This window comes from Sciurus carolinensis, chromosome 11 (assembly GCF_902686445.1).
Source record: "Sciurus carolinensis chromosome 11, mSciCar1.2, whole genome shotgun sequence".
Classification (NCBI taxonomy): Eukaryota; Metazoa; Chordata; class Mammalia; order Rodentia; family Sciuridae; genus Sciurus; species Sciurus carolinensis.
Genome location: NC_062223.1, coordinates 106,917,416 through 106,942,665, shown reverse-complemented (window position 1 = coordinate 106,942,665; position 25,250 = coordinate 106,917,416). Strand labels below are relative to the sequence as shown.

General features: G+C 34.5%; 1 protein-coding gene across 2 annotated transcripts in view; it reads left to right on the top strand.

Annotated features, from left to right (window-relative positions):
• Gucy1a2 (guanylate cyclase 1 soluble subunit alpha 2) overlaps positions 1-25,250 on the top strand; it is a 295,914-nt gene that overhangs the window by 255,220 nt on the left and 15,444 nt on the right. For both annotated transcript variants that reach the window (XM_047518478.1, XM_047518477.1), the window contains one exon: positions 18,221-18,375. In XM_047518478.1, coding sequence (XP_047374434.1) covers positions 18,221-18,375 — 155 coding nt within the window. The remainder of the gene's footprint in view (positions 1-18,220; positions 18,376-25,250) is intronic.

Genomic DNA, 25,250 nt, shown 5'->3' with positions numbered 1-25,250 from the left:
AGAACTTTCTCTCAGTGAATGTAGAGTTACATGAAGTGTAAATGAACTAATAATAATAGTGTTATGCACAATGCCATAACATAATATTGATCCTGGGTAATTATAAAATTCGCACCTCTGTCTTAACTATCTATAAGGTAGTTCAGAGTAGCTATATGTAGTAAATGTATTTTCACTCAGGCACACATTTAAACCACACATGCTACAAGGCTTGGGTAGGGAGCTAGTCAGAGAGCTTAGATTACTGTTCACCACCTGTACATCCATGTGGCTTATACTCTATATCATTCTTAGGTCAATAGTTGGGGAGAAATTATTTGATGCTGTGACATTGTGAATTTAGTGCTTCCTGATGATCTGTTTGGATTTCCCAAGAGACGTGTTTCCTATCTTTTCAGTATACTTTCAAGAGTCTTTTATTATTTATATATGCTACAAAAGAGGGATGTATAAGAAACCAAGATAGTGAAGAAGATGGAGTGATAAATGATGGCTGGTGATGGGTGAGCAGGGGGTGGACAAAGTCAAGGGAGCCTTTATTGAGAGGGAATGTGAGGTCAACACTGAAGATTGAGTAGGAAATTGTCAGGTAGTTATGGTAGGGAGGATGGTACAAGCAGAAAAATGGCATCTGCATGAACCCACAAATGTAAAATTATTCAATAAATTTGGAAAACAACAGGACATATAGTATTTTAAGAGCAACAATTACAAAGACAGGAGGAGTGTCAGATGAGATGGGTCATTTGAGAGGAGTCGGACTGTTAAGAACCAATTTCCTTGCAAAGGCATGTGTTTCTTACAAGTTAAGAGCCATTGAGAGATGCTAATTGATGAAAAACTGTTCAGATAAATGTTTTCAAAGAACCATTCTGCCAGCTATGTACTGGAAGTTTGAAGGAGAAATAGGCTAGAGACACATAAGTTAGGAGATTAGTGTAATACTTCAGGTCACAGAACAAGTCTCAGGTAAGTTAGGAATAGCAGGAATGGAAAAGGAAAGCCAATCAGAGTGATATTTATGAAGCAGAACTGGCAGGATACTTGCTAAGTGAGTTCAGTGTACAAATTCTCATTTATGAAGATACGTTGATTTCTCTTTTATTTTTAAGAAATCTGTGGTATTTTTTTCCATAAGTGTGTATATATTTTTCTTTTAGTCGAATTCTTTTTTAAATGACTGGGGCAAAGGAACAACTCAAAAATGTGACCTTTAGAGGCTTAAGAAATTAAGAATTTCTGTGGTTTCCTTCCAAGATCAAGAGAATAAGATCATTTAACTGAGAAGCTCATGACACCTATTGCATGTTCTCATCTTGTGTATATGGAAAAGTGCCAGTAACTAGATTCCGTATGACAGAACCAGTGAGCCTGGTTCAGACTCTGAGCAGGGAAACTCAAGATGGGCTGTCCCTCAGAGGACAGCTCTTGAATTCGGTCTCCTGTTATCAAGATGGGTCCCTGACTCTGCTCACCACAAGAAGAATGTCCTTCTTACCAGCTTCCTTCTATCTCTGGACCTTGGGCAGGCCCTGTCATGGAACTGACTTGTCCTAAACGTCCTGTTTTATTATCCCCCTTTTTCAACATCTCTTACTTCATCACCCTTGATTCCTTTCACATCTCTTGCTTCCTGATTTTGACCCTCCGGTCTGCTCTGACCTACAACCCCAACTTGTCTGCTCTAAAATTTTAGACTCTTGACCTGATTTTAATATCTTTTACTTTTATTTCAAGTCTCTTAGTCATGTTCCAGAGTTATTCATCCAGCTCTTATTTTCCCCATGCTAAACATCCTTTGGAAGATCCACATGACCCTAGCCTCTAGAACCACCTAAATTATCTCCCAGTTGAAATTTAATTGTTGTATTCAAAATTACTTCACCATCTCCCACCACCTTCTTTCCACTCAGAGAGAACTTGTTCCTCCTCCTTTAGCCCTTATTTCAACCCATGACATCCAACACCCTAAGCAAGAGTTTGGGGCATTCTCCTTTTTAACATATTATGTCTTAGTAACCAGGTGTTATCAATTTATCATCTATCTATCTATCTGTCTATTTAATTAGTCACCTTTTTATCACCATTGTCACTCAGATTTCACTAAAGGCTCTTTTAACTTGTTCTTTCTTGGTCAATCCCAAGTCTGTAACACATTTAATATTTTTAGACAGAAATTTGTCAGTGTACTACTTAAGTTTCAATGACATACCCAGTACATATATGTTTATGGGACAGCTTTTCATAGGCATGGCACTGTGAAGGAGGTAGGGTTTTTACCATAAACAAGATAGGCAGGTCAATTGCATGCTCTTGATAATGCTTTCATGCTTTCAAAAGTGCATCGAAGCTCTTGTAGTGCTTGAAATCTATGGTCTGCTCCTACCTCCCCATTGAAAACAAGGGACTCATACTGCCTAAAATCTGCTATGTACAGGTTCCCTCTAACCCCTGAGTGTACTCCAGTTCATGCAAACATATATTAAAGGCAAAAGGGAACGAAAACTACCATTGCTATCACTGTGGTAGTCATTAGAGATTCAGGTATTTAATTAAACACGCATATGACTGTCACTGACTATCTTTTAAGTTCACAAAATAATGTTTTAAAATTTCTATTTGGTTCAAAGTACACTGAAACATTATTACTTCCTATCAATAGGGTGATTCTCTTTATTAATATTGTGGCAAAACATAATTACATATTGAAATGTGTTACTTTATACTTTAAAGTGATATTCTTCCATGAGTTGATTTTTGTTTTTGATAATACCTTTACCTAGTTAAAGTAACTTTTAAAAATGTACTTTTAAATCAAACTATGTAGAATATTTATGATACTCTTAAGAAACATGTTATCCTAAATAGAGAGTTAGAATTTTAATGACTAATGTCAATAAAAAGATAGGTAGATATTGGAGAGGATGAACAGTTCTCTACCAAAATGAAAGATTTCCTAAATAATTAGGTCTGCAATTCCCGTAAGGCAGAAATTCATAATGTAATTCAATTTCTATTGTGAAAATTGCTATTCATAAAAAGTAATAGCATCAATTGTTGGAGGCTTTTTTAATAAGCATAATCCATATAAGCTCCCTGTATACTTGGAGGCGGTGTATCTTAAGGCACAGGAGAGCAACTTTGGTGCCAGATAAATTATTAAATGAGATAATGGAATTCAATGAGATGATGTATTTATGGACTTATCCCAGTGTGTGACACATTACAAGTACTCAATAGAATACTGGGGATAACAATGTTACTCTCAAAATTGTACTATGAGGTTAGCTCTATTATCCCCATTTTATAAGTAGAGATATGAAAGCACAGAAAGTATCAATGACTCACTTAAGGCAGATAGTATGCTATGTAATCAGGACTAGATCACTGGTTTTTCAAATAAAGGTTAAAATTTAGTCTTAAACACTATTAGTCTGAAAACACGATTTGAGCAAGGATTCCTCAGAAAATAAAGGCTATAGAACCCTAATAACCAAAAGTGAATGAAGTAGGACTCAAGAGTAAGAGATGGACTGGGGATGTAGCTCAGTGATAGAGCACTTACCTAGCATTTGTGGGGTCCTAGTTTCCATTTCCAATTCCAAAACAAAAAACAAAACCACAAAACAAAACAAATAGACAAACAAACAAAAACACTAAAGCAAGAGAACTGCAGATTCCTCTGGCATAAGCAAGATAAAGGCATTTATTATTTAGACTTAAACGATATTGAGAAATTCATTTATTAATAAAGAGATTGATTTGACTAAAACTACAGATTCCTTATTCTGAATTTCAAGGAATGGGGTCAACAAAAAAAAAACTCAGTCCTAGCAGCTCTGGAGTTTTATATGCAAAAGGAGTCCCTAAAATTGACATTGTGTGCAACACACACACATACACACACACACACACACACACACACACACACACACCAGAATTGGTCTTTGATAATGACTCTGTGTACATTCTTCATTCAACAAGTGCTCTTTTGAAGAAGGAAGTTTTCTATTATTTTTTTCTTTTATTTTTCTGATAGGATCAATGATTTGCTAATCACAAATAAGTGCTACAAATTCTTTTAAAACTTGAGAGTTTTTTTCATAAAGCCCAGGTTAAAAAAGAAAAAAAAAAAAAACCTAGTTAAATCAAATGACTGATGCCCATGAATTAATTGAAACAGCACTAAAAGAACAAAATTAAATTTTGAGTAGTTTTTTTAGCCCCTTATTTGTCTTCTCTTCATGGTTGGTTAGTATTTTTTCTAATTTTTAGCCCTCTTTGGGAGGATCTAAAAATAATTTGGTCTAGGAGCAACTTCCTTTATTACCTATTGGAATAATGTGGCAAGCAAAATCAGAATTGAGTATAATGCATTGGTTCAAAATATCTTGCTAAAATGTTCTTCCCATTCTTAGTTTGTAAATACTGATGAAGGACACAAAGATAAATGAGTATACAATGGCTTGAATGTTAAAAAAAATGCTGCAAGTATTTAGAGAAGAGAGAGTGTTATTTATACCTAGTGTAGAAATTCTTTTCATTCATTATTCTCATCGTCATTTCTTCATTCAATCAACAAATATTTTAAGAATGCTAAGTGTAAAATCCACTGGTAGGTATTGATACATAAATGATTTAGAACTTAAAGGAATCTTAAATAATTGTTCTCAAAATTTGGGCAGTCTATGCACTCCTTTGAAAGGTCAATAAATACTGTGGACACAGCATATAGTACATAGCTTCAGTGGATCTGAGGGTGTCTTTGAAACTCTCCATTGGAGGTGCCCTTGGGGTTTGTGAATCTTGCTTAGGGGTTTCTTATCATCCTGTTTTATTAATTGTTTGAATTTCATCACCCTACTCAAGCTTTTTTAGCCTTATTATGGGGTTGATTTTGTTTTCACAACTTGCCTCTGAAAGTATCATGGAGTCAAATCTTCCAGCACATCTCCAGTTGAGAGTTCTTTTGCTAATAGTAATGAGCCAATCTGCTCAGTAAAGTGAGTATGAGCGCCATCTAATGCCCAAGTGGAATAAATGTTGGTAACAACAATTGTAGAATTGAGAATTAGGTTATGTACATGTACTAAAGGATTTAGGGTGTTATTGCCTTTTGGTTGGTTGATTAGTTCATTTCTCTTAAATGTTTATAAATTAATATATTTATTATCATGTTCAACTGTTTTTATTTCATATCACATCCCTTGGTTTAGATGTTATTGTCCAATTTGAAAATAAGAAACATTTTAATAAGAAACATTTTTGAATATGTCCTTTTATTGGCAGATATGATTACATTTTTAAAAAAACTTTTTTATTTTAGAACAGTTTTAGGTTTTCAGAATAATTGTAAAGTTAGTGCAAAGAGTCCCCAAATGGCCCACACCCCATTTCACCCAAACAGTAGTATGGTAAAATTATTACAATTAATGAGTCAATATTGATACAGTATTATTAACTGAAGACAGTTATAGTTTATTCAGATTTCCTTAACTTTTAGTCAACATCCTTTTTATGTTTCACGATCCCTTCTAGGATACTATATTGCATATAGTGGTCTTGTCTCCTTAGGCTAGGTTATGACAGTTGATTTATATTTGATGTATGTCTTTGAATTTTATTATACTTCTCTGTTATTATACAAAATCTTAAAACAATTTACCTATTCAGAAACAACTTTCCCTTGTGTTCAGAAACCTTTATTCCCTTTGATGATGCAATATATATTTAAGCAATTTTATGAGGGCTTGTATCAACATAAATTATCATCTTTTTTCTCATTTCTAATAATGAAAAAAAGGATAAAGAAATGGAATTGGGAACATGTTATGATAGAAAGACAAATTAAGTAGGTCCATAAAAATTATGTTTCCATTTGGATTCTAATTCTCATTGGCTGTGCATTCTTTAGCAAGATATTTACCTTTTGCGTTTCAGTTTCCACAGCTATGGTAAACTTCCCAGTAATGACCAACATCCTAATAAGAAAGGTTCCCTTCAGAGTTCCACTGCCCCAAGGCTTGAGAGACTATATAAAATGTGGTATAATTAGGCCTTGATTGCCGCCCTGGCAAAATAAATGAATTTGATAAACCCTTAACCAAGTGAAGAAAAAGAGAAAATCCAAATTACTAAAATTTGTGATGAAAAAGGAAATATCATCACGGACACCACTGAAATATAGATGATAATCAGAAGCTACTATGAAAATCTATACTCCAATAAAATAGAAAATCTTGAAGACATTAACAAATTTCTAGAGACATATGGTCTACACAAATTGAATCAAGGGGACATAGAAAATTTAAACAGATCAATTTTAAGCAATGACATTGAAGATGCCATCAGAAGCCTACCAACAAAGGAAAGCCCAGGAGCAGATAGATTCTCAGCTGAGTTCTACAAGACCTTCAAAGAAGAACTTACACCAATACTCCTCATATTATTCCATGAAACAGAAAAGGAGGGAACCCTTCCAAACTCATTCTATAAAGCTTGTATCACTCTGATACCAAAACCAAACAAAGACACATCAAGGAAAGAAAACTTTAGACCAATATCCAATTGATTCTAATGTGTAGCAGAGCATTATATACTCATTGTAATTTGGGGGTTTAATGTTGTTTCTTACTTTTAAACTTAACTTGTGCTCTTTATTCTTGTACTATAAGAAAGAAGGTATGGTTACAATAAAGAATAAGAACAATTAATATTTAACATACTCATCCACATTTATCGAATGTACTATTTTCTTCCACATTTATCGAATGTACTATTTTCTCTTGAGATGTAGAACTTTTAAGAAGTCCAATGAACTAAGTTTTCCCTGAAGTGATTCTATTATTAAACAGTAAGTAGGAGCATCATTATAATATATGATATCCAGGTTATCATTTAAAAGGGCTAAATCGAGTAATATTTTTTTGAAAATAAAATTACTCTTTGGTCCTTGATTTTCGAGGATAAAATATATCTATTTTTCTCTCTTTTCATCTTCTCTGTCTCTGTCTCTCTTTCTACACACATACAAAAATACCTATACCCAAAGTGAAATAGTTAAGTGTATATATATACACTTATTTTTTCCTTTTATTTATTTATTTATTTATTTATTTTTTTGTAGTACCGAGTTTTGAACAAAGGGCCTCACATATGCCAGGCAAGTACTCTACTGCTGAGTTAAATCCCCAGTCCTTCATTTTACATTTTATTTTTGAGACAGGGTCTCACTCAATTGCCCAGACTGGTCTCAAACTTACCATCTCCTACCTCTGTTTCCTGAGTAGCTAAGATTACAGACGTATGCCATCATGTCCAGCTTAGGAAATATATATTTCAATAGAAAATTTAGATGAATAAATTGGCAAATTGTTAAGCACACATTTGATACTTTCAGAATTATTTCCTAAGTCCTTTACCCCCTTTCAAAGGATTCTCTTTCTACATACTTAAAAAAAATCAATCAGTTTTTGGATCCATTCTGCTATTAAATTACTTTTGTACTAGAGATTTTGTTCCTGATTCAGTTAAGAGCTACATTTGAACAAAAATTATTTCCTTTAGTTAACAGTGAATTGGTTGGTCAGTAGCAATATTTTTTTTAAGTGATAGTCTCAAAATAGAAACTAGTAAGAGCTTTGAAGTTTTAGCAATTAATAGACTTTTGTCTGTTAAAAGAGAAGCCATTAACCAGGAATGTCTTTGTGACATTAGTAAGAGGCGGACTTTAATCTGGGCAATTATACTGTAAAGATGCATTCATTAGACTAAGTAAAATATCACAGAATGATTTGATTAATATTACAGATGTGATTAGTAGAGTGCTTCTTTAGTGTCATTGGTTAAATAGTCAAATATTAGATGTTAGAAAAGGGTTTCTAATTCCTTCCAGCATATCAGAATGAAAACCAAAATCAAATGTTGATAAGAAATAGAATCATTTCTTCTTAATTCCTTAAATATCTTCACCATCTCTAAAGTTTTTATTAAACTAATCAATTCATGCATGTTTATGGCACTTTGTTGTTAAATGATGAATTAACCATATGTATTTCTAGTACAAAATGATTATTTTTTCAAACACTAAATTTTATTTATTTCTAAATTTATGCACATTTAATATAAGTACTTTAGTTCCTTTAAAATCAAGTTTTTTACTTCTTTAAGAAAATAGGGGTCTTTTTCCTGTACAAAGGTAAATTTCAGATTCAACTTGTAAACTTTAATAATTATACTCTGAGTTGGATGAAATTTAAATCTCTTGTTAGATATCAAGTGTGTTTAAATAATAGTATGCACGTTGATGATAGCTCTGTCAGAAGGCGGTGGTGACACTGAACCAAATCGCTATCTCCCTGTAGCTCTCTCTGATATTTTATTCAATGCCATCAGCTATGTGATTCTTGGCATGCTTTCCTAATAAACCTTTTGTAGGATTCTATCCTGCCTCATCAGAAACCATAAATAAGATTACAAACTCACCTCCTTCCCCAACTTCAAAGTACTAATTATTTAAAAATTTCAACATAATTTGTCTTATAAATCACATCAGTAGTTATTTTCCTTGTGCAGTGGCTCTTATTTTATGTCTTAAACTGTGCTACCATACCAGCAATGAGAATAATTATTTGGTTAAATATTTTTGTAAAGCGAAATTTATCTATGAACAATACTTCTGTAATGTTCAGAATAAACACAGTAAGATATTTTGCCCAAAGTGCTGTTTGTCCAAGCGTATTGCTTGAGAATGTGACATTTTGACACCATCAGACTGGAGGCTGAGTGCCCTGATAAAGGAAAAATGCCACATAGCCACAGAGATCATTTCTCCCCCTCTTCCCTCGCACTTCTGGGAAACAAGCTGAAACTGTAAAGGCAACAGAGTTTGAGAGTTGATTGCATGCTTTCTAAAAATCTCAGACTTTTAAAATTAGAATTTAATACACGAGTTGACTGTTATCAGGGAACTAGTAATTATCCATAAAAGAACGTGACAAAAATGGAAAAAAATCTATGTATCTCCTTTGATTGGTAGAGGGTATATTGTATGATAAAATTAATGTACGTACAGTTTAGTAGTACCAGTAAAAGATTGGAATAATCATTTTCCTCACTTTTGCCTAACAATGCAAGTGATGATTTTAAGATCCTTTCTATTAAAACAAATAAATATTTTTCAAAAGTTTAAACTCTTAATCTCATAAATCTTAATGCTTAAATGCAAATGTAAAGTTAACAGCTAACTTGCTTTTTTGCTAGAAAACTTTCCTACTGTAGATCTTCTATTTTGACGTTTTCTCCCTCACATAGAACTGTTTCAAGACAAATTGGTATTTGTTACTTATTAACTTGTGAGCTGGTAACGTTAATCATAGTGACGGTATGACTGGACTATTCCTGAATTAGTACCTCGACTCACTGAAATTTTTTTATTTAGTTTTTTTTAGTTGTCAATGAACCTTTATTTTATTTTATTTTACCTTAATTTAATTTATTTATTTATATGTGGTGCTGAGAACTGAACCCAGTGCCTCACACTGAGCCACAATCCCAGCCCCTACTAACTGGATTTTAAGTGAGGGTGCAGTGTCCTCACCATGAGCATGCAGTGGACACCAGGAAGGATGGGAAGGAAGCCAGTATTTTGTTGAGTGTCTGCTATGAGCCTGTAGTTTATCTCTTTTGACTCTTCTAACAGTCCCACCAAAGGGTGTGTTTATGATTATTATTTTTTAAAATCCAAACTTTGATTTTTTGTTGATTTCATGTAGTTATCTTTTTAGCTACTTTCTGACCATTTTCCACACCTATTCAACCTCCAGTTCTGCCACTTTCCCAATTTCAAAACGCCTTCAGTTTGCCTGAGAGAGAAGGGAAAAGAACATTCTAGATGGGAGGGAAAATAGTATGAAAAAAATGCCAACATTTTAATGCCTAAGGTAAATGTAATTTCCTTTGAGAACTCTTTTTTAACTTTCACTACTTTCCTTTGGGGTGGGGGTATGGGGAGAATTGCCCTTCTCTCTTTTCTGTTACCTTTTCTTTAAGTTATCAAGGCACTTTGTCCCTTTAAAGAGTAAAATTTGGTAGAAGATCAAATAATTACAAGAGTGCATCTTAAATCTTAAGTTGCACCAGACCAGGATTTGGAGCCTATATTCATATGCATATTATCACTATCATTTTATGAATGAAAATTAGAGGTTAAGTCTGCCTAAATTCATATAGCTACTATATCACTTAAAAGTCTTCCTTTTGCAAGTGACAGAACAAACTTCCTTAAACAATTAAAGGAATGCATTGACTCAAATATCAGAAGCCTCGAGGTAGATAGTTCACTTAGGTACAAGATGTCATTGCACCTATACATGAGGCTAGATATAGCTGAAAAATTGATGTTGCCATGAATTTGGCTTCTCTTTTGTTCACTTTGATTTTCCTTCCCAGCATTGGCTTCATCCTCATGCTCCACAAGTCTGTCTTCTACATCTCCCAAATCCCTAACCTCTGCAACCCCAACCATGGTGTCATATTGGCCCTAACTGTTCACTGGAGCACGGTACACCATTCATATATGTATACACATTTAGGGGAAAGAAAGAGGGTTTCTTGCAGCTCTCATGAATCCTAAGAGTGACTCACACATGGCTTACATAAGATCATTCATACTTTCTTAAATTAATTGCTAACATGAGAAACGGTCATACCTTTGCCAGTTTGAACCTACTTCTGCACCTGGAAGTGGGGTCAGTCCCATAAAACATGCAAGGCTGTGAATAGGAGAGAATTAATTGCCTAAAGAAAATCTCAGTGCTGCAAAATGTCTTACCATTCAGTAGAGAGTAGGTCAGGATTAAGTACAATGTCAGTACCCTTTAAGTTATGCAACAGAATTGCCAAGATTTAATTTCTGCCTTTGGTATACAACTTGCATCTAGTGCACAGACACCAGTGACACTAAGCATCCTATAATGCACAATGGCCTCCAGAAGAAGGAATCATCCAACCCAAGGCATCAGTAGTGCCAAGACTGAGAAGTCTTGTGCTGTGTGATCTGCTGGGAATAACTCCCTTAGCCTTATGTTCTGCTTTCCTCCTCTTTTCCTTAAGCAGGAATTACCTTTCCAGGCCTTTCAGTCCCTAAAATAAATCAAAGCCCTTTAGTTATTAGGATAGTTGCACATTATTTTCACTCTACCTGAATGTTCTCCTCCCTTCCCTCTGGCCACTGCTGGGCCACTCTTCCCTGCCACCAAGGTCATTCCTCCTTCAGCACTGAGTTCTAAGGGGACTCTCTTGAAAGAGACTTTACTGATTCTCTAGACTTGGTTGATCCTGCTCCCCTATTCCTGGTATTCTTTATGTCTGGCCCTCTTTTATACATTAACTTTTTAGCATTTATCATGATTTTATTTGGCTATATTTTTAACCTCAAATGAAATCTCCAAAACAACACATGAAAACTGTTTTGTTTCCCCTACACACTGAGCACTTAGCATGGTCTGTGATTCAGTTTGAATTACTTTCAGAAGAGGCAGACACCAATATTATACACACACACACACACACACACATATATGTATATATATGTATATATATACATATATATATATATATACACACATATACAGAAAGATCAGTAGAGAGGAGGAGGGGAGGGCATGGGGGAGGGAAGGGGAAGTACTGGGGACTGAATTGGAACAAATGATATACCATGCATTTATAATTATGTCAAAATGAATCCTAATGTTACTATATAACTATTATAACCAATAAAAAATTCAGGGCTGGGGAGATAGCTCAGCTGGTAGAGTGCTTGCCTCGCAAGCACAAGGCCCTGAGTTCAATCCTCAGTACCGCAAAAAAAAAAAAAAAAAAAAAAAGAATTCACTAATTCTTCATTTTTAAATGAATACACTAAGGTCTAAAATTAATGTTAAATTTATAAAATAAATAAATAAAATCTTTTAAAAATAGTTAGTACTGATGTCTCTGCTTCCTAGCAATAGTTGTCATTTATTTCTCTTAGTTTCTCTCTTGTTGAAATACACATTTTATTTCCTTACTAGTTAAATCAGTAAGTTTCTGTTTTAATAATCTATCCTTGGAAATACATCAGATTAACAAAAAAAAAAAAAAAAGAGGAGGAGGAAGAAGAAGAAAAAGAAGAGGAGGAGGAGGAAGAAGGGGCATTTGACAGGAGTAAAAGCTCAGAGACATGAATACATCAGGCATTTTTGGAGTGTGTGTTGAGCATGCCAGTCAGGAAAGATTTAGGGTGGAAAAGTATAAACAATGATACAGAGAAGGGTTGAAAAGTTTGTGATGTTGAATTTAATGTATAACTTATATTTTCCAAGTTTTAAAAAATTTGAAAATCGAATTAAACTGATTCTTAAAAATTGTCTGACTTAGCCGGGTGCTGTGTCACACACCTGTAATCCCAGCAGTTTAGGAGGCTGAAGCAGGATGATTGAGAGTTCATAGCTAGCCTCAGCAGTAGCAAGGTGCTAAGCAACTCAGTGAGACTCTGTCTCTAAATAAAATACAAGTAGGGCTGGGGATGTGGCTCAGTGGTTGAGTGCCCCTGAGTTAAAAAAAAAAAAAAATGACTTAATCTGATTGGCCTTGTAGAAACAGTCTGAGTTGTTACTTCAATTTGGGCACTTTTTACTGTATAATGAACTCAGAGGTAGGTGATGTAAGGTTTAGAGCTGACCCTAATACTAATTTGATCTTTTCATTTTGCCATTCTGGATTTGGTTCATTTGGAAAATAAGGGATTTAGACTAATGGATTTATGCTGCCCTTTCAACTCAAACATTCCTTCTTTACTAAACTAGGGAGAGATTTTTGGCTAACTGAGGTTGAACTCTACAAGTCCTCTATTTTCAAGTTGTAGGACAAGTGTTTGCTAGAAACGCAGATGTTTATGAGCTCCAGTTGATAAAAAACAAATAAAATACTGTGTGAATAACTGAATCTATTAGAAATTGAAGACTTTGATATGTCTCAGGGTTTTGTATTATATTACACATTGAAGATGTAGGAGATTGGTATATCTTAACTTTGGGTGTTTCTTAAAGTTACTGGGATTTATAGTAAATTTTTAGGACAAACATTTTCTTCATGAATTCAGTCTTCTACATAAAGTCTACTGTCCTTCTTCAAAGTTTTAACCTCATTAAAACATTCATATCCTTGGTTATGCTGGTTTGCTAAGTAGTTTTAGACTGTCAGAGGTATAAGTTTTCTCAATTTTGGCATTATTAGTGTTTCAGGCTGCTTTTTTTAATTGGTGACAGGAAGCTATCCTAGAAATATCTAGTTCTACCAGACAGATGCATCTCCCCCTCCCAGTTGGAAACACTGGAAATGTCTTCAGATGTAGGGATTTCAGGTCAGTCAATGTACAGGTTAGCAAAAGTCCTTGAGTCGAGAAAACTCCTCAGGATACAATAGGTGCCCTGTTTGAATGACTTAGAGATACTCTGCAATTCCTCTGTCCTTGAAGCCTGGAGACATTATCCTATTATAATAACCTTTGGTACTAATGGACTCTGAGAATCAAGCAAGTTATGTGATCTACACATATGCAAAGCTAACTGTACTTTGTAACCTAGGTAACTTGATATGACCCTGGAATGGATAATAAACTGAACTGGCTTTCCCGCAGAAGCCACTTCTTGCTCTTCGCCATCTTGTATCCTTGCCTCTTTATTGCTCTCCCCTTAACCATTATAGCTGGACCCCAATTAACCTTCACAGCCAGACATTGCCAAAATGTCTACTGATGGGCACAAAAGGCCCCAGTCGAGAACCCTCAGTTTGGTGCAAAGCAATCTTCTTTAGCTAAAGCATACTAGTCAGACGGATTCAAATGCTACTGCCTGGTTAACCCATTTAAATGAAGTTAAATTTTGCCAAAATGAATCTAAACCCCTCACTGACAGTTAAATGTACTCTCTATTTTGTCTAACTGCTAGATGCTCTTGGCACATTCTGAATGGGGTAATCAGCGGTTTCTTTATTTAGGCCACAATTCCTGGGAAATCTCAATAAGTTGTCAAAAGAAATGCAAAAGAAAATGGAGTCTGATGATTCAGCTTGTAACTTTCCAGTAGTATCTTCTTACTTCTCTGAGTTCTTTTCTATTGTGGAGTGAAGAAGGTGACAATGACTCTGAAATTTTGTGGTTGTTGATACTATTGTGCACTTTGTATATGGTCTTCTAAGGGATGCTTTTTAATGGCAATTCCTTCCTCCACTCCCACCCCAAGAATATCTGGATTTTTATCATCACCATTTTGAGGTTATAATTCTTCTAATACATTAAGAAAAAGCCTCAATAAGCCTCAACTCTTTTAAAAGGAGGCAGAAATAGAACTATATAATCCTTCTACATAGTTGTTTGGGATGTAGAGTCTTTCAAACAGAAAGCACAGAGTAAAGATGCTATCAAATTTGTCAATGTGATATTTATTCCTGCTGTCTCCTGCAAAAAAGGATCATGGCAGTGATCATAGGCTTAGCACCTGAGGTCTGGTTGTTTAGGCAATCCTATATTACACAACGGAACAACACAGTTAGGCTTTGCGAAAGTACAGAGAAACCTAAAGAAGTTTAAGAATTCTTACAGAGTGTGTTGCTAATTTTAGAGAATAGTGCTGTATATTAAGAATATTGCTATTTGACATTTTTGCCTTTTAATACAAGTAGGTGATCTCTCATCAAAAGTAGGCCTATGTTTTTCAGATAGTTTGCTTTCTTAAAAAAATGTCTCACTTCTGCTTCTAGCCAATATGGAGTACAAGGACTGGATTTATACTCCCACTTTATACAGTAAGCGATCTGAAAAAAAAATACACAAAAGAACAGTTTTCATGACAGTAGATACTAGATAATGGAAGATGGTGATTATAGAGGGTTAGGAAACACATACAGTAAGTCTTGTACTTGTCTTATTTCCTCCCTTGAGAGACCACCAGGCTATTGTTCAGGGATGAGCAAACCAGGAGGCACCCGACATATTCCTAGAGTGGAAGAGAGGGAGATGAGTATTTGGAGAACCCAAGAAGGCTAGAGGTCAAATGGAAATTGCAAGAGTTGAATGAAAACCACCAGGGATGTTGCAGGGGTCCTACTCATGTATTCTGAAGAGTAGTGATTAGTGAATGAATGTGAGGAGGCTACCCAAGTCCTGGGGTGAAAGGGAAGAAAACATCCAAAATGATCAAAGAAAAAAGAACCTGATTTTCACTTAGAACTTAGGAGTGGGAAATGCGGACAAAGTCAGTCTCCATCAGGCTGACTGGAAAAGTTCATAAATCTCCCATGTTGGGGAATGTACTCGGAAGATTTTTGCCTTAGTAATGGAGGATAATTATCCCTTCATGAAACACTGCTCCAGATTTGCCTAACAAATCTTAAAAGCAAGTCGTGAAAGGAACAAACTGTTTCTAAGTAACTTAACTGCATCCCAGAACAAAGCTCAAGAATATTTATGAGAATATAAAAATATCCAGCACTCAACAAGGTCAAATTCATGATATCTGGCATCCAATCAAAAATTACTAGGCATGAAGAAAAGCTGAAAAATATGACTCATAATGAGGATAAAAATCAATCCATCAAAACTGATAGGTACAGAACTAAAACAGATGTTAGAATTAGCAGACAAGATCCTTAAAACAGTTGTTTTAATTCTACTCTGTATGCTTAAAAGTTAAATTGATACCTGAAAGATAAGTAACCATCTTAAATTTAATTTGTAAAGAGGAAAATTATAGTACCTGAGATGAAAAAATCACTAGATGTGATTACCAAGGGATTAGACGTTGCAAAAGGAAAGATTAGTCAACTTGAAGACATAGTAATAGAAATCCAAAGTAAATAGAAAGTAATTCTAAATGAATAGATTATCAACGGCCCTTGCAAAAAATTCAAGCATCCTAATGTGAATATAATAAGAGTCTCGGAGAGGAAGAAGTAGACAGAAAAAAAAAAACATAACTTAAGAAATAATATCTAGAAAATTTCTAAATTTAATGAAAAATATAAACACATAGATCTATGATTGCAACAAACTCAAAACACTAGATACACAAAGAAAACAATCCCAAGAGAAATCATGGCCAAATTACTTAAAACTAGCAATAAAAGAAATGCTTAAAAGCAACCAGAAGAAAAAATAAGTAAGTACATGTAGAGAATTAAACTAAGTATGACTTCAGATTTCTCATCAGAAATGATGCAAGGGAAGAACTAGAGAAGCAATATCTTTATTGAAAGGGAAAAAAATCATTAAATGAATTCCATACCCAGTGAAGGTTATCTTTCAAATGTCAAGACAAAATAAGACTTTTTAAAATATATAAAAGCTGAAGGAATTTATTACCAGAGGACCGACAGTATGTAGGAATTTATTACCAGAGGAACTACAGAAATGTTATAGAAGTCCTCAGGCAAAAGGAAAATAATGCCAGATGGCCACCAAACCTTCACAAATAAATGAAACTCACCTGAACTGATCATTCACAATGCTTGCCTTGGTTGTTTGCTACATATCTTCTCACATACCTGAGTTGGAACTCCTCATAGGTGCCAAGACATGAAGGAGTAACAAAATGTAAAGGACCTTTGTCCCCAAATTCGTGAAAGAGCTAGCTGGTAGTGCAGTCCACTCACCAGAAACTGACACTGAGAGACAAATTAAAGGTTATGATTTTTTCAAGTGTTTGTAATTTGAGATTTTACTGATACTGCAGATTGGCCTTTTCTTATTTAGTACAATTATTTCTAAGGCTGTAAATTTGTGTCTTTTACATTAAGCTCTTTAATTTTCTTGGAATTTTTTTCCATACAAAGACACAATTGATCTAGAGCATCCTAGAAAGGCCATTATTTTCTCACTAATTTTAAAGGCTAACATAAATTTCATATGTCTAGCACCTACAGATGCTCTTCTGGGTTATCTATTCCATTGTCTATTTCTCTATACAATGATATTCATGCTCTAATTAGATATGTTTATACAATGACTTTATCTGGTAAGACAAGTGCTCTTTTTTCCTCTTTCCTTAGTGTATCCTGACTCTTCCTACCTATTGAATTTCCAATAAATTTTATAGTCAGTTTTTAAATAGTAGATGAGGTTATTGAGAGTTGCAGTTAGATCATTCATTTCAACCTGTCTTATTATAGGTAGATATGTGTAATAGTCTTCTTATAGAAGAAGGATTGGTCTAGATTGACTTTTTAAATCTTCACAATGATAGTGGCAAGGGAGACATGGTAGTGAAGGAGTGACAGTCTGCCAGACTCAAGGGCATCTCAGGGTCAGATATCCTCCCTCTACCCTTTAAAGTTTACCCTGCATTCACTTAGAGTATAGACCATGGCAGTATAACTTAACCACTGTGATCACATTTGAGGGCATAGCAACTGTGTATTCAGAGTTCCTTTAAGGCCTGGATGAGACTAATCTTTGTCAGATTCTCAGAGAGTAAACACTGCTTAATTTGCTCTTAATCATCTCAGTCAATGCCTTGGCTGACTCAAGGGTTGAATTCTCTGTAACTTCATTTTAATAATATCTTGGGAAATTCAGGTAATTTATTCAGAATTTATCACTTGTTGTTGAGTGCCTGCTTGACTTTAGGTATTATTCTAAGTACTGAATATTTAGCAGTATTATATATACATATGTGTGTGTATATATGTGTGTGTATATATATACACACACATACCCTTTTCTCATGGGAAAATCCCACATTTAAACAAATGTAAATATTTAACAGAAATATAAATATTTAATTTACAATCATGTTTAATGCTACAAAGGGATACATAGGGCTTTATGTGAAAGTAATTGCAGGGAGAACATGGAGATGATAACACTTTTTGTGTATTACAGCATATTATGTACAAATGAAACCTCATTTAACCTCTAATTAAAAAGATTTATTCAACAAAATACACATATGGTTTTTCATATAACTAATCCATTCATTTATTTCACAATATTTATGTTCATTGAGTACTATAATGGTCCAGATATGAGACTGACAAAAATTACCAAAGCTCAGTTTCTATCTTTGAGAAGTTCCGAGTTTAATTATTTAATAATTCCTAATACCACTCATTAAAAATAATTGCATACCAAATGGAAACCAATATGTCCTTGTCCTTTCTCATCTTTTTTGTTTGCTTCTTCTAGATGAGAATAGGCATTCACTCCGGCTCCGTGCTGGCTGGCGTTGTTGGGGTAAGAATGCCACGGTACTGCCTGTTTGGAAACAATGTCACTCTGGCAAGCAAATTTGAATCTGGAAGTCACCCTAGGCGCATCAATGTCAGCCCAACAACCTATCAGTAAGTGTTCTCTGCCTTCCTCCCTCACGTCCCTGACTTTGACTTGAGCTGATATCCTGCCATTTGTGAGAATCTGATCTTTTTCTTCATCTTATCATTCTCCAAGATGTTATAAGTAGATCAGCCCAGTCTAAAAGATAATAAGCATAATACAAATTTTTATTTGCACCCTGAGAGAGTGCATGGAAAATCTGACTTGACTGAGGTGAATATAGGTTTGTCGTTTCCCACAGTCTATGTCCTTCTCAGTATATCTGTTTAAAATACAAGAGAGCAAATGTTAAGGGTCTACATTATACTTCTATAAATCCCAATGTTTTCAAAATGTTCCTCATGGTTTATAAAAATCAAAGGGATAAGATAGAAAAGGTAGTTTTCATTCTTTTGAATAATGAATATAAATAAGAGCTTTAAAGTAAGATATATACTGAGTACAGAGTAAAACTTAAATTCTGTTTATCTTAAAAGTCATCTTTGACAATATTACACAATTTTGCCTCCTGAACTCAACCTTATTTTATGCCTAGTTGATGTCCTCTCCCCCACCAGATTTAATCTCCATATAAGCAGAGACCATGTATTGTTTGGATCATCATTATATCCCCAGGACTTAGAAAAAATGTATAGTACATAACAAGCACTCAACAAATATTTGTTTGTTTATTTATCCATATTTTTATTGGTGCATTATAATTATAAATAATAATGGAATTCATTGTTACATATTTGAACATACAATATAGAAATATAGTATGAAGGTTTATTGAATTAGTAAATATTCAATATTAGAGACATATTTTAAATAAGTAGCAAGCTTCTCTTGTAGAAATCCATGATTATGACACTGTGCTCTAGACCATGGGGCAAGGAACTGAAAATTAGCCATTTCATTCATATCCTCTTACCATGATCACAATATTTCCCATCATGGTGTTAATACTTATTGTTCATATTTGGATAATTTAGTGTAGATTTATATATTCTGTGGAAACTTCACTTTTTAGAAAAAAGTGACATGTAAAGAATGAGCCAATGGGCTGGGTGTGGTGGCACACACCTGTAATCCCAGCGACTTGGGAGGCTGAGACTGGAGGATGGAGAGTTCAAAGTCAGCCTCAGCAACAGTGAGGAGCTAAGCAACTCAGTGAGACCCTGTCTCTAAATAAAATACAAAATAGGGCTGGGGATGTGGCTCAATTGTTGCCCCTGAGTTCAATCCCCAGTATCCCCCTGACAAAAAAAAAAAGGGGCCAACAATGTGAGAAATTTGCACTCTGAGCTTTGACAGCTTAACTCTCGCTGACTTTGTTTACATGTGACCAGCAAAGGAACCCCTCCAAAACACACAAGATCTGTGCCCTTTGATGCTGATTCTGAGTTTTCATAATATTTTTATGTTATTTAAATTTGTGATGATCCTTAGTGGAATTAAATGATTTAAAAAGTTCCAAACATGGGAACATTTTGTTCTATTATTGTCCCAACCCCTGCCAATCAAATGGAGCCATAGATAGAAACATTGCACTGCCAAGTGGGTAGTCTCTAAAAGATATTAACTCTGACCCCAAATCATGTATTATTAGGAAATAATACCTTACACAATATTTTAATGTTAAGTCTATTCTCAAAATAACCTTTTTCCTCCCTCCTTACCTATGCCCCATCAACCTCCCCTTCTTTGATCATCTACTGTATTCCAAACACTGTATTAAGCACTAAGGTTATAACAATGCATAACTTAAATATGATCTCTATCATTGTGAAAGAGATCAAAGACTAGTTGATACCTGAATAAACAATGAGCTATCACAAGGAAATGTGGAGATCACGAAACCCTGAATTGAAGTATTAGAGCAAGAGTGAGGGTGGGCTGAAAAAGGATGGAGAAATAAACCCAAGTCAGACCTGCAGGTCAAGGTGAATAACATTAGGGGTTTGTACTTTTTAATTTTATTTATTTATTTTATATTTTGATAGCAGGGATTGAACTCAGGAGCACTCAACCACTGAGCTACATCCCCAGCCCTATTTTGTATTTTATTTAGAGACAGGATCTCACTGAGTTGCTTAGCATCTCACCATTGCTGAGGCTGGCTTTGAACTTGTGATCCTCCTATCTCAGCCTCCAGAGCCTCTAGGATTACAGGCGTGCACATTGCCAACTTTTTTGCCACTATGATTAAAGACCTGACAAGAACAATTTTAGAGGAAGAGAAGTTTATTTGGCATTCATGATTTCAGAGTTCTCAGTCCATAGATAGCTGGCTCCATTGCTCTGGACCAAAGGTGAGGCAGAACACCATGGTAGAAGTGTGTGGAGAAAAGTGGCTCAGGACATGACAATCAGGAAGCAGAGTGAGCATTCCTCACCAGGGACAAAATAAAACCCAAGGACACACCTCCAATGATCCACCTCCTCCAACCACACCCTACCTGCCTACAGTGACCACACAGTTAATCCCCATCAGTGGATTAATGCACTTATTAGGTTAAGGCTCTCATAACCCAATCATTTCACCTCTAAACTTTCTTGCATTGTTTCACAGGTGAGCTTTTGGGGGAGAACGCACATCTAACATAACACCACCTAAGTCCTAAGATCAATAATGACCTTGAGATGTTGAACGCAGAGGAGGATTGGACCAGATTTGTACTTTTAAAAGTTTTTGGAAAGGAGAATAATTGCAGGTGTTGGCCTGGGTTGGGGTAGAGAAGCAATCCAACAACTGAGAGCAGGTTTTCCTATTCACGTTTCACCAATAGTCTCAACCATCTGCTGTTTCTACTTGTCTTCCCATGCTTCAGCAGAGTAGCTGTACTCAGTGACTTTGGTGTTCATTTTAATCAGGGGTGCCATAGAAAGAGTAACTCAGCTCCTGGTAAGTCTCTGGACAGTCAAAGTCTCTGATCTCAGTGTGATGAGTTTCAGTCTGTGGATCTGTTTGTGCCTAAATGCTCACTCTTGTTTCTTCTACTCTCATCTATACTGTTCAGCCATGTGCAATTCTGCTTTTTTCCACTAAACAGGTAGTTTATAAACCAACAGAATGTACTTCTCCTTCTGCTGGGTCCCCAAAGTGAAATACCAGCATTGAACTTGCAGGGACATGAACTATAAGGAGGTAAATTTGCCCTCTCAGAGCAAGTAAGAATTTGTGAAAGAAAACTGTGTATTAAACTCATGAAAGCTTGAAATTTTCAGTTTTCATCTTTGAATTAAATCTTGTAAAATGTCCAATATTGCCTGATTATCCTGAAAACTTCAGAGAGGTTCTTATATAATTTATTTTTAGTAAAACTATATGATTATCATAGACTTTTTGAGAACTGAATAATTTGATATTGTGATAAACTGAAATAATTTTCTGGATAGTTGATTCAGAATATGTTTTACCTGAAATTTAAAAATAATTGATTAAAAATACTTTTAAAAACTATGGAGTATAGAACTCTAAAACATAACATAATATCCATAAACTCCCTGCTGGTTTAATGCTATATTTGCCTCAGCTATTTTTTTTAAATAGAAATGCATAAAACATTTCCTTTGGAAAAGTCTTTCTCTTTTATTGGAACAAATAACTGAATTTTAAAATCCAGTGCTTTATATATTGACTTTCTACATATGTATCCATAAACAATAGAACTTTATTTTAGTTTAACTTTGTATAAGTGGTATTTTACTATATGACTTTCTCTAATGTTGGATATTTTAAACCAATTTTCATACTTTCAGAATTTATCCATGATGAAACATACAACTTTAACTCATTTAATGACTATATGATTCTAGTGTACAACTACTGTGTACTTTAATTTTTTATTAATTTATTTCTCTATTGGTGAACATGTAGGTTTATTTTCTACTTTCTAATCTTAGAAAGGCTGTTCTTAAGAACATTATTTACCTGTCATCACTTGAGATTACATTTCATGTAATGTAATAATTGAGCTTACTAAAGGTTACTAGAATTGGAGTGATCAGATGTTGTTTATCTTGAACTTCTTTGAAGACACAGGGAATAAAATCTTTAAAATCAAGACCACGACTTTGGCATGAGAGTCTTCATTTCTCCAGACATTATGTGTGTGAGTCATCTTGTGCGCATGCAGTAATGCCCAAGGACTATTTATTTCCTCTTTGCCTAGAGCACTTTATTGTTAACTTCATTACGCCACAAAAAGAAATCTTCATTGGAGTCTCAAGTTTTCCATGTTTTATGTTTTCATTTTTCCTCAATAAATGTGATTTTTTACTCCTCTTTATTCCTACTCATCCCTATTTAAAAATAATACACAAATTACAACTATTTTAACATTGTGCTACGGATCTGTGAAAATGAAATAGTTGCTTATGTTAAGAATGGTTTTGGCAAATTTTGAAGTGGCATGAATAATTGAATGATTTGCCTGAGCAGAGTTAATTGTTTTTCCTTGCTATGTGCAAACTAAAAAATGTATAAAGACTCTTTAATTACTTTGATATGAAATTTTCCTTAACTTTTAAACATTTTTGCTTTTCTCATTTTACAATTGATCAACTTCTGGACTTTTTATAAAGTCTATTTTTCCTTCACTGTAAAAGGTCCTTTTTTTTGGTTAAAACCATGCTGCCTTATCAGTATTGCTATGTGAATGGCATGTCAGTTGAGAGAATGTACAATGGACCAGAACTGAGCAATGGTTAAGTGCACAGGCTCAGAATTAAATACCTGAGTTAGCATCCTGACTTGCACTCAGTATCTCCAAAATTTACCAACTTAACTTCTTTGGACCAAATTTGATCATCTTTATTATCGTAAGCACCTATTTCAGAAGATTGTTGGTAGGGTTTAATGTGATATTTATATAGCTCTTCTTACTTAGAACATAGTAGACATTTATTCATTGCTTGGTCCTGTCCTTGCCATGAATAAAAAGGTCATCTTATTCCTTCACCTGATTCTCATGTTTTATCATTTTAGCCATGTTGAATGATGAGTAATAAATGGATTACAGACCTCAGCTGACGATCCTGAGGAAAGAATGAGTTTGGCAATTTGACCCAAACCATTTGAACTCTGACTCATAGCAGAACTAGTGATCAGTCGTTTATTCCTCCTATAGGTTTTTATTAGCAAAGGCATCTTACTGATGGTCTAACTCAGTCATGTGATTAAAACTGGCTGTTTTCTTTTTAAAAATTCCCAAATTCAAGCAGATATCCATAGTTACTTCAATTAATCAATATATAGCTAGATGTTTATTTATAGATATTAAGATATAATTACTTTCTAATTAGATTTATTACTTACTTTTGGGTTCAGCAACACATTTTTTGAGCATGAAAAGAAATCTTTATTTTTAGTTATTACCCATGAATAAAAGAATGTTAAGTTCAAAGTTTTAGCTATTAACATAAAGTGAACTAGGAGGCAAATTCACATCCATCAAATACAACTAATGGATCAACTTTTTCAAATTTAGGCTGTCTTGAAAGCTTGCAACATACTAGATATTGCTATGTGTTTTCTAGTGACAATGGCTGATAGCAAATAAAACTTAAGTGTTTTTGAATAGCAAATGTTTTCTATAACATGTTGCTGGAAATCAAGAGGTTCAAACATGTTCAGAAACGAATTAGATCCTTGAGAGTCTAAACACACTGATTTAAAAGTGTATGTTGCAATTTCAAAAAGGGTCAATAATCCATATGGACTAAATTAATACTTGCCTCTGGGTAGCAGGTATTTTTATAAATATAAAATTATATTAGACATTCACACCAGTGCAGAATATGTTCAGCATTATAAGATCCCATACACCAGCACAAGTTTATCCATTGCTAAAAAATAATTACCTCTTAGTAACAATATAGGAAATTTGTTAACAGTTAAGATTTTTGGCTTATATTTTATGGATGCTGATGCTTTTCCAACCTTATAAAGTAAACCTGTCTGTTTTCCAAATTTCAATAATTGAAAAGACTCTCCCATCTCAATACTAACCAGTGCCCTTTGGTTTCTTCAGAACAAGAAAAAAGTGTTGCTGATTACAGATGGAATATCACACACAAATCATAGCAAGTACCAGACACTTATTTTACAGAAGTAAAAATATTACTCATTAGCCAAATCAACTCATTAGCCCAACACAAATGTATTTTTCTTACAGTTATGTAGGACAGAAGTCTGACTGACATTGGACTTGCTGGGTAAAATCAAGTTATTATCAGGGCTGCACACTTACCTGCAAGTGTAAGTGTGTTTTCTTACTTTTCCCTGATTCTAGAGGAGGTCACCAGCTTCCCTTGGCCCACAACCCCTTCCTCCATCATCAAAGCCAAGAATAGTGGTATGTTGACTTCTTCCATCATCACATCTCTTTTTCTGACTCTTTTTTCCTCATTCTTCAATTTTTAAGGATCTTGGTGATTTTATTGAGCCAGTGGATAATCCAGGATAATTTTCTCATTTTGAAAATGTCTTATTCTCTCTTTGCCATATAACCTAACATATTCACAGGTTTCAGGAGTGAGGTTCTGGACATCTTGAGGGGCAGGGATTATTATGCTTACAACAATGGAAACTCTAAAGGCTAAAACCTACCTGAAATATAGCCCCAATTCTACCCTACTTCCTGTCTTTAGGGACCTTTTTATTGATAGTATATCAATTATGTAAGCAAAATCTGAGGAAGAAAAGGACTTTTGCAAGATGAAATATCTGATGTTTAAAGGATTTTTACTGGGATTAAACATATAGATTCCTAATAGAATCCCTGTTATAGGACTGAATTGTATTTCTCTATTTAAGGTATGGTAGACTCTTTGACTTGAGGAGAAAGTAAAGGAGCAGTCCTAAGAGATGTGGAATGTTTATAAAGAGGACCACAAT